The 18,309-nt window shown below is 45.2% G+C and overlaps 1 protein-coding gene across 2 annotated transcripts in view; it reads left to right on the plus strand.

Moving 5' to 3' along the window:
- KREMEN1 (kringle containing transmembrane protein 1) overlaps window positions 1–14,223 on the plus strand; it is a 31,807-nt gene extending 17,584 nt beyond the window's left edge. For both annotated transcript variants that reach the window (XM_055797470.1, XM_027777216.2), the window contains exons 4-9: window positions 4,457–4,581; window positions 5,040–5,193; window positions 8,471–8,803; window positions 9,415–9,573; window positions 11,380–11,464; window positions 12,405–14,223. In XM_055797470.1, coding sequence (XP_055653445.1) covers window positions 4,457–4,581; window positions 5,040–5,193; window positions 8,471–8,803; window positions 9,415–9,573; window positions 11,380–11,464; window positions 12,405–12,567 — 1,019 coding nt within the window. In that variant the 3' untranslated portion in view covers window positions 12,568–14,223. The remainder of the gene's footprint in view (window positions 1–4,456; window positions 4,582–5,039; window positions 5,194–8,470; window positions 8,804–9,414; window positions 9,574–11,379; window positions 11,465–12,404) is intronic.
- The last annotated feature ends 4,086 nt before the right edge of the window (window positions 14,224–18,309 follow it).

Genomic DNA, 18,309 nt, shown 5'->3' on the forward strand with positions numbered 1-18,309 from the left:
AATGGCAGAGCAAGGTAAGTCATACAGAGCTGTATCAATCACTTGCTAAGACTGACCTGTCTGCATTTTAACGCAAGAACAAAGAGAGTAGCTTGTGCAATTTGAGGTGGTGCATGCTACCATTGCAAAAAGCTAGGAGGCTCTTGAAGCCTCAATGAGCATAGCTGGCATGTGGTTTTGAGCTTAAAAGGATGAATTCCGTGTTTTAATACATGTTCCTTAACATGTAATATGCAGAAGCTCTGGTGTTTGCCAGGACCTCATCATGTCGGATGCTGCTTAAAAAGAAAAATGGCATGCTTGCCCAAAAGAGGTGACCTTATAAGCACAGGAGAACAAATAGATACAAATGGGTGAAGACTGTAACAGTAAGACATCACTGATGAGCGCGAACAGTAACTGCAGAACATCTACTGCCTCATTTCCGCAGTGCTTCCGTAGTAGGCTGAACATTAAGAGCAAATTAGGGCAAAAGATTATGTTGGAAATTGTTAAAGGTCAGAGTAACTAAACAGTCACTGCCTGTCTAGGGAATACTTTTGTTTGTTCATTGCTTCATATATATATATGTACAGATATATATATAGTTTTATACATGCACACAGGGTTGTAGGATACCCTGTGTCGGAAGGGACCTCAGGCCGCCATCCCGCCCAGCCCCCTGCACGAGGCAGGGCCACCTCCGGGGTCAGCCCCCATTGCGCCGTTTGCCGACCAGGTTTCTCCGGCCCCAGGGACGCAGCGCGTTCCTCACTGGGCCCCCACTCCCCGCTGGCTGCCCGCGCGGTGGAAAGATGTTCCTTGTATCCCACCGGAGCATGGCGTGTTCCAGCCCGAGCCCCTCGCCTCTTGCCCAGGGCGCGTGGCCGTGAGGGCGCTGGCTCCATGCGGTGCCGGGCTCCATGCGGTGCTGGCTCCATGCGGTGCTGGGCTCCATGCGGTGCCGGGCTCCATGCGGTGCTGGCTCCATGCGGTGCTGGCTCCATGTGGTGCTGGGCTCCATGCGGTGCCGGGCTCCATGCGGTGCTGGCTCCATGCGGTGCCAGGCTCCATGCGGTGCTGGCTCCATGCGGTGCTGGCTCCATGCGGTGCTGGGCTCCATGTGGTGCCGGGCTCCATGCGGTGCCAGGCTCCATGCGGTGCTGGCTCCATGTGGTGCTGGGCTCCATGCGGTGCCGGGCTCCATGCGGTGCTGGGCTCCATGCGGTGCCGGGCTCCATGCGGTGCTGGCTCCATGCGGTGCTGGCTCCATGCGGTGCCGGGCTCCATGCGGTGCTGGCTCCATGCGGTGCTGGCTCCAAGTGGTGCCGGGCTCCAAGTGGTGCCGGGCTCCATGCGGTGCCGGGCTCCATGCGGTGCCAGGCTCCATGCGGTGCTGGCTCCATGCGGTGCCGGGCTCCATGCGGTGCTGGCTCCATGCGGTGCTGGCTCCATGTGGTGCCGGGCTCCATGCGGTGCCGGGCTCCATGTGGTGCCGGGCTCCATGTGGTGCCGGGCTCCATGTGGTGCTGGCTCCATGCGGTGCTGGGCTCCATGCGGTGCTGGCTCCATGCAGTGCTGGGCTCCATGCGGCTATTGCAGCGCTGCTCGGGGGAGCCCTGATGCCTCGTCTGCTGCAGGCTGAGCGAGCCCCAGCCCTCGGCCACTTCTCCCCAGGGGCCGGGGGGCTCCAGCCCTCTGGGCATCTTGGCGCTCTGCTGAACTCGCCCCCGTCAGTCAGTGTCTTGTTCTGGGGGCCCCAAAGCTGGACGTAGGAGTCTTGATGTGGTCCTGACAGGGACGGGCTGGAACCATCACTCCCCTTGCTGTCTTGCTGTGCCCAGCTTAGTGCAGACCTGCGGGCGCCTTTGCTGCACAGCACGCTCCTGCCTCACATCCAGCTCCTGCCTCACATCCAGCTCTGTCTGTCGGGACCTCCGGGGCCTTTTTGCAGAGCTGCTCTGCACGCATGAACGTACTGTCTTGGCTTGGGGACATGGTCAGTGGCTCCCTATGCATGCATCCTGATTCGGTTTAATATGGTGTGAATGAGGAGTGTATTGCTCTAATACACTAAAAGTGGTGTTGAAGAGGCAGTAATTAGTGACCACTGTGGATCTGATAGCAGAACGGCGTTTGCCACTTAGAGCTTCTCCAACTCTCCTCTCTGCTGTTAAGCTTATACTACGTCCTCTGGTTACGCTGCAGTAGCCACTCGGTGGTGCCCCGGGCTCAGAGCCAGCCCGTCAGTAGCCGTAGGAAGAACCGGTGTGTCAAAATCATATGCGCATACAGGGGAGTCATTTTTTTGTCTGTGTTGTCCCAGTTTGGAAGAATATTTAATCATATATTTGATGTGGGACTACTAAAGTGCTTTTAGCTGAGCGTATATCCCTGGGCTCGTGTAGTTTGTTGATTTGGTATCCTGGGCACTGGCATGGAAATTACTGTGTGCTGTTGGGCTATATCAATGCTTCCCCTGCTTATTCCCAATCGCATGACACTAATTTTGTTTGCTAGATACAAGAAAGTTAAAATACTGCTGGGACACCAAGGAGACTAATTAGCTTTAGGATTTACCCGAATGGTATGCCTGATTTAGTTACAAAATGTAAGAAATTTTCACATTACTCGGTCTGGTTTCTTAGCATGGAACATATCGAAGTATAATCCTCTGGAGACAAGGCTGAAGTGTCTCACCAATAGAGCTACTTTTTTTTAAAAAAAATTAAAATATAAAATATATGTTTTTAGGAAATCCCAGCTCTCCGAGGAAAATGAGCTAAGCTGGTTAACTAGGAAGCTTTTTCAGGGCAGTGAAATCCTTCATGCGCTGTGCAAAAAGCTGAGCTCCCTGCGAGTTCTGTGCTCAGCTGCGCTGCGCCAGGTGCGGCTGCGGATGGGGATTTCCAGAGGTATGCTAAATCAGGCTGCAACTTGACGTCTCAGTACTTATATTCAGGTTGCTGCAGGGCACATCAAAGCCATAACTCTGTGCAAGCATTTATAATTGAAATTGTATGATTCTTAGAAAACCAAAGTATTTTATGAAGAGAATTTCAAGCAACATTATCTAGTTATTAAAGAAATATACATACTTGAATTATCTTCCCAACTTCATTAATTCTTCTTTATAATACTGTGATCATCCTCCTTAAGAGTATAATCATGTACACACTAGTATATTTGCTGGTCGCTAACAGATGGGTTAACCTCGTTCTTCAAAGTAAGGAGGCTGCCATGGGCAACGTAGCCTGGGAGCTGGTTCTCAGACAGACCTGTTGACTGTTCCAGGTGTCAGGATGATCTATTTAATGGTGAGCTGACATCAGTTTACAAGCTCCTTATCTAATATTCCAGAAGAATAGGGATGAGACCATCTTTGTTAGAATTAGACAAACAAGTTCTGAAATCAGGGCATTATTTCAATGGCTGCTGCACATGGACATGTATAAGAAATCCCAGAAATGGGCCTTCCAGAACCCAGAGCTGTGGAGGTTAGGTGGGCAAAAAAATAATCATTGTCAGCCTGGCACGGGGAGAAAAATCATCTGACCACAAGAGCTGGTAATAGATTTAATTCCAAGTGTGTGAGCAGATATGACAAGTAGGCGAGGGATAATTTTATGCCATTCCACAGCACTGTATTGTACCCCACATCCTCTTTCTAGTAGTCATGGGTAAATTCCAGTGCTTTGATGAAAAGTGCAAAACCAAACCAAAACAAAAACAGAGGACAAATTATGCACTGAAGGGGGAAAACTTTTTCTGACCTCCCACAGTGACCAAGGCGCCTTGAAACATTATATTAATACAGTATAAATAGGTGTTCCTTTACAACAGAAATATTGCTCATTTTGAATCTTTTTGTACGTACCATAAAATATGATACTTTGAATTCATATTGGAATTTTAAGTTTTAAGTATTAGGAAATTCCCCTATATAAGTATATAGTCCCTCCCATAAAACTTTCCACACATCATCCTGAAAGAGTTCCCGTTCCTTTCCTCAAATATCTTGTTTAGAAAACTTCCAGAATGGTTTGAAGGTCAGACGGAAATCACATTGTTTAATTAACATGGTTAGAATATGTACAATCATAGTCAAAAAAAGGCCACAAAACCTCTGAACCCAGTTAATGCCTTTTTTTTTTTTTTTTTTTTTTTCATTGTCTCTATTAGGAGAAATGAACCAAGTATTTATCTTGTCTGTGTTACTGCAGCTTACAGAAACCAACTACAGGGTATTGCAGGTATATTGCTAAGAAGTTACGATTTCACAACCTGTCATTTATCCCTGGGCATGTTTGGAAAATTATTGACAAGGATCTAGCATAGAGTAACATCTCCCATGCTGCGAAATCAAGGCAAGAGCACGTAGAGAGCTGCTTAGGAACCAGGTGGTGCGTGAAGTGGTCTGTGTCCTGGGTGTCTCGGGCACACCTTTAGAGTGACTCTTGTCTGTTACTCCTGCCAGTGCCGGGGAATCTGGGCTGTTACAAGGACCACGGGGAGCCACCACCTTTGACTGGCACCAGCGAGACCTCCAATAAACTTACTATCCAAACGTGCATCAGTTCCTGCCGAAGTCAACAGTTTAAGGTGATTTCTTTGACGTACATTTACAAAACGTTTTCAAGGACAGATGATGGCAATATGCCTATAGCACACTCCTGTATTTCTGCCCCCTGCCCCTGTTTTATTTTCCTTTAGGAGTTCTAAGGTCTCACTCGTGCTCCGGGGCAGCTAGCCTTCTCTCTGCATCCAGAGCAATCGGGACAAACGACTAATGCCGGGATGCCAGGAGACAGTATGCTTGCTTGCCACAGCTATGAGTGCTAGGCGCCCTGATGGCCCTCCATCCCATCTTTCTCGCTAGTCTTAAGTAGCATCCTGACAGCTCACACAGAAATAGTTTGTGGTGGGCCCTGTGACCTCTGACTAATCACACTTCTCCAAAACACACATATTCTGCTGCCAGCTTTCTTATTCATAAAACCTCCTGCTGTCACTTGTTTAAATATTATCCCTCCTTTCCTTATGCATCTTTGTTGTCAAAGTTTGCAGGCATGGAATCAGGTTATGCTTGTTTCTGTGGAAATAATCCTGACTACTGGAGATATGGGGAGGCAGCCAGTACGGAATGCAACAGTGTTTGCTTTGGAGACCATACTCAGCCTTGCGGTGGGGATGGCAGAGTCATTCTTTTTGACAGTAAGTATTGAAACAGGCTCAGTTTTTCCCAAAGGAGGGGCCTCAAATGTTCAACAAATTAGGGAAAAGGGTTTAAATGCAATGAGAACTGTTGCACGCGAAACAGCAAAACACCTAAATTCTGTATAAAATCAAGCTGCTTTCCATTTCTGCGTAAAATTCACATCCACTAATGACGTGAAATAGCTCTTCCGAGAAATGATGCCTGCTCAGGCAACTGACTCATGCTCCGAGGATTGTCTTTTACTTCCCCACTGACTTGGCCATCACAGACAGCATGTCACAGAAAGACGCCTTCAGAACTGACCTTACCAGAGAGTAGATATGTGATTAGATGAGGCACCTCAAATAAAATTTCAGTCTACACCATCTTGGTTTTTTTAATTAAACCAGACAAGGCTCGCTATAACCCAGTTAATGCATCACAAAGCAGCGTAGTAGAATGAGGTTGCTATTATGACCATTAATTATTTCATAACTTCTTACCCATAGAAATCCTGCTTTCTGCTCTTCTGTCCAGTGTACCTACCAGTGCCAGCTGCGTAACTTCAGAGATTGAAGCTGTGAGAACCCAGTTCTCTGGCTGCAGTACAGGCTCCCAGTATAGCTGGGAGTACTGGGAGAGTTCACAGTAGGCACTGATACATTGTTGCTTCTCAGATCTCAGCTGCCTCTGATGTAGAAGCTACCTTTTAAGTCAAGTTATAAACTTTCTGGAACTCAAAGTGGCATCGTTCTCCACTTTCTGAACATGCAACCAAACTTCCCTTCTCCTTACTCTTAAAACTGTGGTTCCCAGCTCATGAGACAGAAAGACATTTCAGCCGAGACAGGAATTAGTCACTCTGCTCACTCCCAGATTCTCCCCAAGATACGAAAAGAAGCACCAGAGTTGCATGTTGCTTTCCAACGCTGAGATAACACATAGCGTCACACTGCAGCATCTGCTGTTCCCTCTTGCTCTTGGTCTCCTAAATCCATGATGGGTAAAGGCTCCCTCGTAGCTTTCCTTTTCTGGAATGACCGAGGGCTCAGCACGATGTTACCCTGAGGACCTGCACTGTCTTTTGTGGTAAACAGCTATGGCCAGGTAAGAGAAGTCATTCTAGTAACTGCCATCCTAGTAACTCTTCTGCTGATGAGCAACACCTGCTCATCTCATTCCTTTTTTCCAGATTATGTCATATGGCCAGAACCTTCACCCGATCCCCGTGCACACACACACCCTCCATTAAGCTGGCGTGTTTTGAGTGCTGCTGTCGTGGGCTAAAGCTATAACACTCAGGCCCACAACACGGAACTCTGCCAGCGCTAGAAGGAAATGAGAGAGGGAAAGCATTCCCATTCCATATGGGGCGATGCTGTACTTTTGTTAGGCATCTGCGGAGCACTAGTCATTGGCATTCTTAGTTAATATTGCCGGTTTGAAGAACATCATGTGACTCGGTAATTACAAACAGCACGGCCAAATGTAACAATACCTGTGAGCCATTTGCAAAGAGGAGGTTTGATATCTGTGACGAGTTTCAGTTCTATCAAGGCAATCTATTGAAACAATTCTATCTATTCTGTTCAATCAGCGGCTCTGGTTCGCCTGGAGCCAAACACAAACCCCTCTGTGGACCTTAGTACCTCTGTGTGGTCTGTCACATTCTTTCTGTTCTTTCATATCCTTTCAGTTCCTCTGTAAGGTCTTTCATAGCATGGCACTGAAGTGTGAGGTTTGCTCAGGCCATGATCAGGCCTTGCTCCAGAGAAAGAGAGAAATGCTTTCACGTGATTTTTCTGGCAGACATATGCTACTTCTTGTTCTTGCTCCCCCAGCTCCCTTTTAATTTGTATTTATTAAAGCCCTTTCTCAGAGGCCTGTGAAAACTGAGATGCTTCAAAACACTTAGCTTCCTTTATTTCCATTCTCACAGGCTTCTGTTACAGGGCTTTAATTAAGCTTTCAGAGAAAATAACTCTACTTCGATTCTTCAGTCCTTCAGCCTATGATATGAGGGAGCAGTAACTCTGATCCAAACAGTTTTGCCGTTAAATAAGTTATTGTGTAATACATATATAATACCGTGTATATAGGGGATATATATAAAGACATATACATGCATATATACCTGTATACAATACATTTTTTAAATTACATATGTGTACATATAGATCATATATATATATGCATCAAGTCAGTTGACTGGCATTTGAGTTTCTCTCTGGATTCATTGGTAAATAAGTTTGCACTGGGAATCTGGGTAGGTGTCAAGGAATATAAGGATTTCCTGGGCATGTGCTTGTTTTGAGTATAAAAGGTAGCAAGAAACCTGAAAGGTTTTCTTTTGACTTTGTAACGGGATCTTTTTCAAGTGACTTAGCGAAAGGTAAGGTCAAACATTAACTGGGCAAGATCAAAAGACAGGACGCTTAAAAAGCTCGTATCAGTGGCCCCAGAGGTGATCAAGGGATTACAGCGTCACTCATACAGGGGGAGGCTGAGAGATCCTGGGTCGTTCAGCCTTGAGAAAAGGAGGCTCAGGGGGGATCTTTTCATGTTGTATAAATAACTGATGGGAGGGTGTGAGGAGGAAGCCAGACTCTCCTCATTGTCACCTCGTGAACAGACAAGAGGCAACAGGCACAAATGGAAATGCAGGAAAATCCATGTAAACCTAAGGAAGAAGTTATTTTATGGTGAGGGTGACACTGGAACAGGTTGCCTGGAGAGGTTGTGGAGGCTGAAGACACAACTAGACAACGTCTCCTGCTTGGAGCAGAGGGGTTGGGCTGCGCAATGTCCCGGGGTGCCTTCCACCTCAGCTGCGCTGTGAGGATTTGGTTTTTCAGTTTGGCAGTGTTGTGAAGGGATTTCAGGAATTCAGCAGTGGGACTTACAGTCACTAATGCACCTGTCTGCCCGGCAGGGATCGAATCCCAGTCCCGGAATCAGTGATGTAGCTTTTGTCCTGTGCCTGCAAGGATGCGGGAAGGGGTACGTGCTTGCATACAAAGAGAAAGGAGAGTTGCAGTGTTCAGTATTGATACGTAGGTCTCAGAGTAATGAGACAGAATGTGTCCCCAACAAATGCAATATGGTAGCCATGCCCCCGGTGCTGTGGGAGGTAAGGAATACTGGTGTGAGAGCTGGTGCATCCTGCCGGGGTAGGAAGGCTGCACCTTCCAGTCACTTTTGGGTATTAGAATCTACAGAGTGCTGAAGCTGTGCATAATGAACATATAATCTCTTCCCCTCACTTCCATTTTTCTTGTTCTCTTCTTTTCACAGCCCTTATTGGTGCCTGTGGAGGGAATTACACTTCTGCCACAGCTGTGATCTATTCCCCAGATTTTCCTGACACATACGGCACAGGCAAAGTCTGTTACTGGACGATACAAGTTCCAGGAGCATCTCAAATCCACTTCAGCTTTGCCCTTTTTGAAATCAAAGATGCCACAGATATGGTGGAATTGCTGGACGGCTATACCTATCATGTTCTAGCCCGTTTTAACGGCAAGAACCGGCCTCCCCACACCTTTAACATCTCTTTGGATTTTGTCATTTTGTACTTTTTCTCAGATGAAGTCAATCAAGCCCAGGGATTTGCTATCAGATACAGAGGTAAGAGGCTAATGTTACTGTTTCTACCTTTCAGTGAGCCATTAAAGCATTTAATTCACAGAGTTGTCTGAAGTGGCAGAAAAAGGGCAAATATTTTAACTCTTGTGTTTACAGGTGTTTCATCTATCTTGTTGCCACTGCTCAGTGGGTAAAAGCTTCATTAAAATTTCTCTAAATTTGGAACATTCTAGTCAACTGTTGTAAATAGTAGAATTAAAATTTTCAAAAATTCAATCCTATACATACCTGCCTGTCAAAACAGATTGGAAAATGACAAAGCTGAAACAAAACAAAAAAACCCAGGAGCCCATCTGCATCTTGGTTCATCTTGGCTCTTTCCAACAGTCTGTTCCACTCAGATTGAAAGTCATCAGGAGAAAACATTTTATTCCTTGAGTTGTACCTGCTGTTATGGTGAACAATTAGCTTCCAGAAAAATTCTGAGAACCCCAGCTTGGTCAAGTACAGCCTTGCTCTTGCATCAGACATACTTTGATTATTTGAGTTCTGTAAGTAAACTGGAGCGCAGCACATGCCTGTTCACAAGCGCAAAGAAAAGTCGTTACAGCTGTTAAGAAATCGTTATTGTAATTGTACTCTTGTGTTTTCAGCTGTGAAGGACAACGTGCATCAAAACAAGATTCCAGTGAATCAGAGCCTTTCAGAGAAGATAAATGAACAAGCAAATCTCAGCATCAATGCAGCCCGGTCATCAAAGATACTCTATGTCATCACAACCAGCCCAAGTCACCCTAGTAGCTCCATGCCTGGTAATGTTACAAGAAAATGTGGAAACAGAAAAACATTTTGCCCAGGCACAAGTAGAGCCACTCTTTCCTTTGCCTTCTCCTCCGCATTATCTGATCCACTGTGCCTCTTACTAATAAATTAATTTTCATTTAGTCTAATTGCCACTAACTGCTGCTCTCATTACTTTTCAAAACTCACTCCTGAGCATAAATCAGTTGGAAATAGCATGGAGGTGGTGAATCCTTGAGAATGAAAGCACGTAAGAGTAAGATGTGAGTCGGAGCAGCCTTCTTACTAGCACCAGCTTCGAGGACCGGTGCGTACCTTAGAGGTGGCAAAGGGTGCTGAAAAAAGAGCAAGCTTTGGTAGAGTCTGGGATGGCCTGCATGCTGGATGTCTCCCAGTTACCCCAGTACACAAAAGCTACAGCAGTCATACAGAGAGGGCTATAGGAGGATGAAGCAAGTTAATGGGGGAGATGCAGCTGAGAACTGTCTTGTGTCTAGAACTCGCCTTCAAGACATCACTTCATTCAGGAAATTGTTGAGCTGTAGATAAGTGGAGGCTGGAAATGGATTCGTGGTGAATACGACCGTTGGTCTTTCCTGTCTATAAACTACCCTGGGCACCTGCTGTTACGTGTTGCTGAAGCTGGGCCTTGCTCACACTAAGGACCCTCATGGCTGTGTAGTCCTGCAGCTGTCTGCATCCCCGACCTGAAGTGTAAGACCACGCGGGCACGTGAGCCCTGTCTGCCCTCAGCAGTCAGGCTGCAGCACTGCCCAGGGCTGGGGCAGGTGCGCTGGTGCTGGGCCCTGACGTACTGCAGCTGCGCTTCAGCTGCCTGGTGTTAAACTGGCTTGGGTACACCGGCCGGAGGTGAAGCTGCACCCTTGGGTTTTGTGTGGTTGTGAAAATACTACTAAAATCGTCATGAACTGTCAGTGTCTTGAGGAGGGGGCACCGGGTAGGAGGGAACTTAGGCTTCCTTTTGTTCCTCCTTTGAGCTTCAGGACTTGAGAGTGATGGCCTTTCTTCAGTTGTTTATAATAATTCAAGGTCCTTGCAAGGCAGTTCAGTTAGATTTAGTTTAGCTAAATACGTTAGAGTTACATTCGAGTGCCATCCTTTTCCCACCTCAACATTCTGTAGCCTCCCACAGCAAGATTATTCAAGTCCAAATTAAAAGATGATTTAATTATTTAGAAATCTGCTCCTTTTGAGCCCCTATCTCTTAAATTGTTCAAATGTCACAATCTACCAAGCTGTTCTTTAAGTCTTGCCTCTTTGACTTAAAAAAGCCAAACCAGAACGAAATTGAAATGTAACCTACAATGACCAAGAGCCTTCAGTGTAAGGTGATAAAATAACAGACCACAAACACTGATCACCTGTCTCAGCAGACTCTAGAAAGGGAAAATAAACCCCATTAGTGATTACTTATGTAATTACTGATACAAAACTAGTCCATCTCCTTGGAAATACAGAGTTACTACTGGTAGCATATATTCTAGTATGTTGTTTAATCTGCTTTTAAATTTTCCTCTGAGTGACTTTTGATTCCTTTCCTGGATACTAGTTAGATAATTTTACTGGCATATGCTTTGGACTTTCCCAGCTCTCAATTTTATAGGGAACATTCCTGCATGGGAAAAAAACGGTTCTGACTGAGAGTTACATGTTCCTACCAGTCTTTGCAGAAGATACTGTTTTAAGGTTTAAGGCATCTTCAAATTAGTTTTGAATAAAGCATCAGAATGTTATGTGTTTCTTCTGTGCAATATTCTTACTTTCTCCTCCCCTCTCCGTCCTCTTCTCTCTTACAGAGTGGACAATATATAGTCTCACAGCACTGCTCATCCTAAGTGTTACAGCCATAACAGCAAAGATATTTCTCCACATTACCATGAGGTGAGTATGGAGCAAAACTGTCCCTGGAGAACTGACATCTCAGCTCTGCACCAAACCTGGTACACTTCTGCCTTCTGATACTGTCAGACTGGCCATATGCAAATCCTCATAAAAGATACAAATACGTAATAAGCACATTTTTTAACTTCCCAGTCTGTTACAGTAACATTTACTGCTAGAATATCTCTTTTGGTCTTGTTTTGACAAGATTTGTGTATAAGGAATAAAAAGGTTTCTTATACTGAGTGACATTACGTAACGAGGCAGATGTAATTAGACATTTGGCATTGGTGGGAAGGGGTCAGATTAAGATACTGCTTTGTGGGGAAAAAAAATTGAAACTTCATCCCAGATTGGGGGATTGGGGAAAAAAGTTAGATGTAGGCTAGATTCTTTTACTGAAATACTGAAAATGGTTCAAAAAAGAATCACAAAAATGAAAATCTGTATTATAGTGTGACTCTTACATGTTATAGGGTTTTTTGGCTATTGGAAACAACATAGTTTTGTTACTATATTTCTGTACACTTACAGCAAGTGATTTTTGTGTCCTCTAGATGGACACTCATTGAATGACATGATGGGGGATGCTGAATATTATATTTGCATATCACAAACAGGCTTAAATAGACAAGGAAATAAATTTATATTAACAACAATTAGTAACAGAATATGTACAGGCTTCTTAGCTCAACGTCACTGCTTTCATTAGGGTAGCAAGTGTTCTAGCAACAGAACGCCTGACTTTGCATTTGGTCAAGAAACAACCAACAAAATGCTCCAAAAACCTCCATAACTGCAGGAGGTGATGGAAAGAAAAGGTGTCACGGCTGCCATGGAAGCTGCTGGCATTACCAGTGTAGCAGTAACACAGACACACTGGTACCAGCAGCTTCCCAAGCACCTTAACACTTGCAGTGAATTAATGCTTGTTTCCTAGATCCCATCAGACACCATCTGCAACTGAAACAGAAGATTCCAGTGAGGTTACGACTGCTGGCGAGATCTGGAGTATATTTTACCAGCCATCCACATCGATATCCATCTTCAAGAAAAAGCTTCGAAGCCAACAAGATGATTGCAACCCGCTAGTGGGAAATTGAAGTGTCTTTGATTTTACAAGAATCAATCTCCTTAAAATCCAGGTGACTGGATTTTTTTTTCTCCCAATCTCATACTCGTTTTCAAAAAAGTCCATTTCCAAAGGCCTTCAAGTGACTTTACCTATCTGCTGTTCTCTTGGGTATAGTAGTGACAACAGATTTAATTGTGGCAATAACTTTGGAATATCTGGTGCTCATCAGATCTGTAGTGCTGTTAATAACTGCCTTTAAACCAATGCACTTAAGATATATGTAAAAACCTGTAAAGTTAAAAATCCCCTGTGCCCCTGCCAAAGGTAGTTGAATGAGTATCTGCAGGTTGAGGACTTTTCGTGTCCTTCTCCCTGCACCGCTGTGCTGTGCCAGGCGTCTGGAGCCCCTTTGGTCTCGGGGCTGAAGGCAGAGGTAGGTACAGATAACCCATCAGCTGCCACAGCAACCGGAGCTTATTGCCTTAATGTAAACATGTCTAAACGGTGCTGTACAATAACGTGGGAGTCAAAGACTTGGAGAAACCATCAGCCTGGTTGCCCAGTGCTCTGCTGTTTCTACATTTGCTGTTTCTACAAGCAGAGATGCACAAATAAAAATCAAATCAAATTCAGGACGCAAACACTCTGTGGAGTTCCAGCTGCAAAGGTGAGCTTTGATGGGGTAATGCTCACCAGGTAAAGGGCTGCTCAAGCAATGAAGACTTCTAAATGACTGTGTCTGACCCATAATTTGCTGAGGATTATGATAATTTTGTTCACAGAAAACCATCATGCTCCTGTCTGAAGTCCTGCATTTGTTCTGGGCATAAGCTTAGGGCTTCTTTAAGGATTATCCAAAGAAATTGTAAATCCACTGGATTTTTGAAAAGTGTGGCTAGCACAGATTCTTACTCTGAAGTTAAAGATACTGATCTGAGCAGCCTAAACTATTACAAAGTTGTAGCCTGCTATCAACAACTCACCTATGCCAGGCTGTGCAGCTGGACAGGTACCCAGTTGCCTTGATGCTCAACTTCTGAGAAGGGAAAGTGTCGTCTTGCCTGCAAAATTAAAACGGAACTGCATTTTAAGATTAATGCCTTTACCTGTCAAAGAACTAGAACATCAGTGAGGATCTGATCTGTGAAATCGTTTCTCTTTGATTGTAACAGACAGCATTAACTGTTTTTTCTCTTTGGTAGCGTATCTGTTCACCCACAATGCTCAGACTCCTCATCCCACTACTGGGGACCCACAGTGAGTCTCTCAGTCTCAGCAAGTCCAGACCAGCAGATATTTGGGAAAGCAAGATATTTAGGAAAAACTGACAATACAGAAGTCAGATAAATTGACTGGAAAAGTTCTGTGAGTGAGCAGCTCCTCCAACTAAGCTAGAGGAAGTTCAGCGAGAGCCCTTACAGTACAGTAATTCTGGTTAAGACAAAAGGAATTAATATCAGTTTAAACATACACCAGTGTATACCAGGCCTGTGGTCAGAGAACAACCATTAAATGCACCTGCAAAAGTCAACTAAGAATAGTAAGAAAAGCGTCACTGAGTTTAAATTCATTGTAGCATCTGCCCTTCTGTTTTTAACATGTAACTCCATCCCCTTCATGAGGTCTATAGATTTACTTGAAAACACAGGGCATCTAAGAATTAAACAGTGAAATTTGTGCCTTACTTGCCATTGTAGGTCTAGTCTTTTACCTGGATTGAATTAATTCCAGCTCCATTTATGTACCACAGGTAAGTGCCAGAGACAGCTGAACAGTACCACAATAAATGCTTAATAGAAACAAGACTTTACTGAGCCAGGACTTATGGAGTTGTTCACGAATCAAAAACGGAATATCATAGGAATATCTAGTACTTTCTTGCATGAGCTGCTGGAAAGAGTACAGGAAAAGATAATTATAGTATCGCCTAAAATCAAGACAGAACGAGTTGTAAAATGTGCTGGTTATCTCTTACGTGTCATCAGGTTGGACCAAAAAGCACTGTCTGTTTCAGACCCAACAAAAATGTCTAAATTGCCTTTTTAGCAGTCAGGTTTTGCATCGTGCTGTGCAGGGAAGGAGTCCACCTCACAGATTTGTAGCAAAACAGATTAGTTTGCTTCCTAAGTGTGCTTAGTATGGTTCACTAATGGAGAACCAGGAGGAGTGAGTGAGAGTGTAAACCTGGACCCTTACGTTACGAGTGCATTGTATGAAGCTTTGTCTGCTTGCCTTCTGGAATGTTCTTGAGCAGTTAAAGATACGTAGGCAAAGGGATGTTCATAAAGCAGTTAGCTAATGTTATAAACTGAAGAGACGTCAGGAGCACCCTATGACTGATTTCTGCCTCATGCAGAAGGAAAAAATACAGAACTGCTAAGCTTCTCTTCTTCACTAAAGAATTTGACTATAAAATTAGAGAAAGCCCGTTACAAACAACAACAAAGACAGACTGATGCTACTAATGCAAAATTGGGAAAATTTACAAACTGAGATTTTACATCGGTCCCTTAGCTCCTCAACAATTTTTTAACTGATAAAATCGTATTTTGAGGGTCTTTCTTATGGAATGTTTATCTGATTTCTGTATGAAAGACCCATAAAACCAGCAGTAAGAGCAGATTAACTGGCCACCGCAACAATGATCATGACTAAGCATAAGGTATTGGGACAGTGCACAGGTAAACACTGAGAAAAGCAGAGAGGACATTGTTATGTTCCCCCCAAATCTTTCAGATTGTCTGATTCTAGATACCTCTGTGATACTAGGAAACAGACCAACAGGTAGAAATGCACAGATGGGGTCCGTCCCTTAAGTAGCACTTCTTACTCTATGGGCCTGGGGCTACCAAGAGCACGTAGGTCTCTGCTGTAGGTTTCTTCAAAGTGTGGTCACTCGCACTCCCGGTGCAAACACTCCAGGGGCATGGTGGTACGTGGCCAACACAGCCGGTATCCATTAATGTAGCACTTTCTGATCTTTGCTATTAAGGGTTTGGGGAGAGAAGGAAGAAAAGTCTGACATGCACAACTGTTGTAATCCCACATGGTTCAGCATGCAGAAACGCCCCTGCGACACTAGCAGCTGAGTGCTGACAGCTGGAGGGTGCAGACACCGCGGGATGTTCGTGTTTACAGCATTTTCTGCAACAAATTGAATATAACTGCAGAAGAATTTGTTTGGAATTGTATCCAAATGGCCTTCTGACCTCCTACCTAGCAGTTCCAACAGGCTGGACAGGCTGCAAACGTGGCATTGGCCACAATTTCAAAAGCAACCATTTTGACAGCAAAACTGTTAACAAGGCGCTGCCTTCTCATGCAGGGGCGTCCGGCCCCGGCTGCGGCCCCCTCCTCCCTGGGGTGTTGGTGTGACCGGCTGTGTGGTGGTGCAATAAATTGATCAGGTTAAAAATTACCATCGCTTTCTCTTCCCTGAGTTACTTCTCACAGAGACAAGCTCTCTGATCTTGTTTCTGGGGTGGCTGCAGAGCGAGCTGAGCTGACCCACCGCAGTGGACTGTAAGCCACAGGAAAAAGCCAGTTCCCGGCCCCAGAAGCACCGAGCGCTCGCGCTGGCCCTGCCTGTAGCAGCGTGGCAGGCTGCCTCCCTGCCAAAGCCACACAGCATCACTTACAGCAGCCTACAGTGCGTGTGGACCTCAGGTGGAAGGGGGCCAGCGGGACAAGTGGCCCCTCTCGTTCAAAATCTACATTTAAAACTAGTTTAGTGTTAACTGAATGATTTTCTATGTACTTTTGTCTTAATATTGTTATGTTGGGGGGGGGGAATAGAGACTGTGTTATTTAAAAATATGTGTGATATGTTATCATAGTAATATATATATTTATATATGTATAGGAAATGCGTTATTTAATACAGCATATTATGCTTGTATCTTGCTAACATTTTATAGGAAGAAAAGATGTTAGTTTACACTCTGGGAAAAATAAATTTTCTATACACTGTAACCATAGAAGAAAATCAAAGATAATTCATTGGTCTCTATGCTAGAAGAGTGCTGAGAAGAGGGTAACTCGAACTCAGTTTTGTGGCAGATGCCGATTCAGATGAAACAGCTGCTTTAAGATGCGCTTTCCTCCTTTGGGTCTCATTTCTAGCTTGTAATTGTATTGGGCTGAACATCAGATTCTGCAAATTCATGTGCATATACTCCCTGGACCGTTTTAACATCAAACATGTCATCGGCTTTTTCGGTCAAGCATCAATATCATCTTTTTGGGGGCTTGTTTCTGTCAGATTTCCTACAGCCAGTGCAATGCGGAGGGGCTTCTGCCCCATTGCTCACACAGCCACACCAGTGGTATTGCAGAATTCGTGCCTCGCTATTCCAAGCTCCCCAGCGACGGGATAAATGGGAGATTTTTCCTGATAGCCCTGGAAACTACTGAATCTGCAGCCCGCATGACTACAGGCCAAACACATCAGCGGAGACTGGGCTGCCAGTGGGTGAGCGTGACTCGTTATTCCAGTTTCGGCTCCTGGTTAATAACGCTTCCTGGGCGGTGGGAGGACCGACAGATTGTTCTAGCGCGCCGCTTTGCCTGAAGGGTGAACTACAAAACAACTCCTGACTAATACTTGTCCAACTAGTTCTCGATACCTTGAAGCAATGATATTTCACAATCTTCCAATGAAATACAGTCCAGCAGCAGTTTCACCTGAATATTTAGACATTTATGAGCAGCCTTATCATTCTGCTACCTTAAGATCTTGAGATTAAAAAAAAAAAAGAAGCAGCCTTCAAAGCATACCGGTTTTGCTGTAACAACACACCCCCTGACACACATACATCTCATGCAGCTCGTACTTGCTCAACTTTACTGAGCACCTGTGCTTTGGGATGAAAGCCGGCATTCTGAATTTCAGTCCCAGGACAATTTACTGTAAATCCAAACTATCACATGAACCAAAGACGACCGACAAAAGAGAACAGAATGAATCAAACCTCAAATATCTCACCGCTGACACACGTGCTGTGTTTGTATGTGGCCATGCTGCGGTCAGCAAATGGGTGTAGGTAATAATTATAAAAAATAAATAGAGTGAGTGTCAGCAGGAGTTGTGTTAGCGTTGCTAAAGCCTGGGCAAGTGCCGAGCGCGGGAGGCAGACGCTCTGCAGTGCCCCAGCCGCCTCCAGCGGCGCCTCCGCCTTGCGGGGTGGGGAGAACGTTTGGGCTGCAGGCGCTGAGGGTGGTACGTGCGGAGCATGCGGCACCGCAGTGGGAAGCGATTTCGGCGGTAACAGCAAAGTGAAGTTTTCCATTTACGTGTTTTCAGACCGTTGGCAGCGACCATAACGATTCTTCCAGTGTTTTCTCTACAGATCGCAGCAACACGTAACGCTGCTTCCCCGCCTTCGAGATTCACCTGTTCTTTCATTAACTCCTGACCAAAGCAGCACGATGCTCTCCCAAAGAAACCCTCAGCTACATTTTATGTGAACACCTGAACAGCAGTGTCAGACACCAAAACTGTCCCTCCAGCTTTTTGTGTCCCGACTCAAACTCTCATTTTCTTTCAGAGGCACGGCGGCCGCGGGGGACCAGCCTCCCCGGCTCGGGGGTCCCATGCCCCCTCCTGCCGATCGGGTCACCGGGCTCCTCTTACACTTGTGTCCATCTGGGAACCGCTGCCTTTTTTCGGTTGTTTCCTAAGCAACGGTTTCATTCCCCGTGAGGGACATGTATTCTTTATTCGGAAAGAGACACTTTTCTGTGCAGCGTTTCAGCAGCAGGAGCGTGGCTC

Source organism: Falco peregrinus, chromosome 2 (assembly GCF_023634155.1).
Source record: "Falco peregrinus isolate bFalPer1 chromosome 2, bFalPer1.pri, whole genome shotgun sequence".
Lineage (NCBI taxonomy): Eukaryota > Metazoa > Chordata > Aves > Falconiformes > Falconidae > Falco > Falco peregrinus.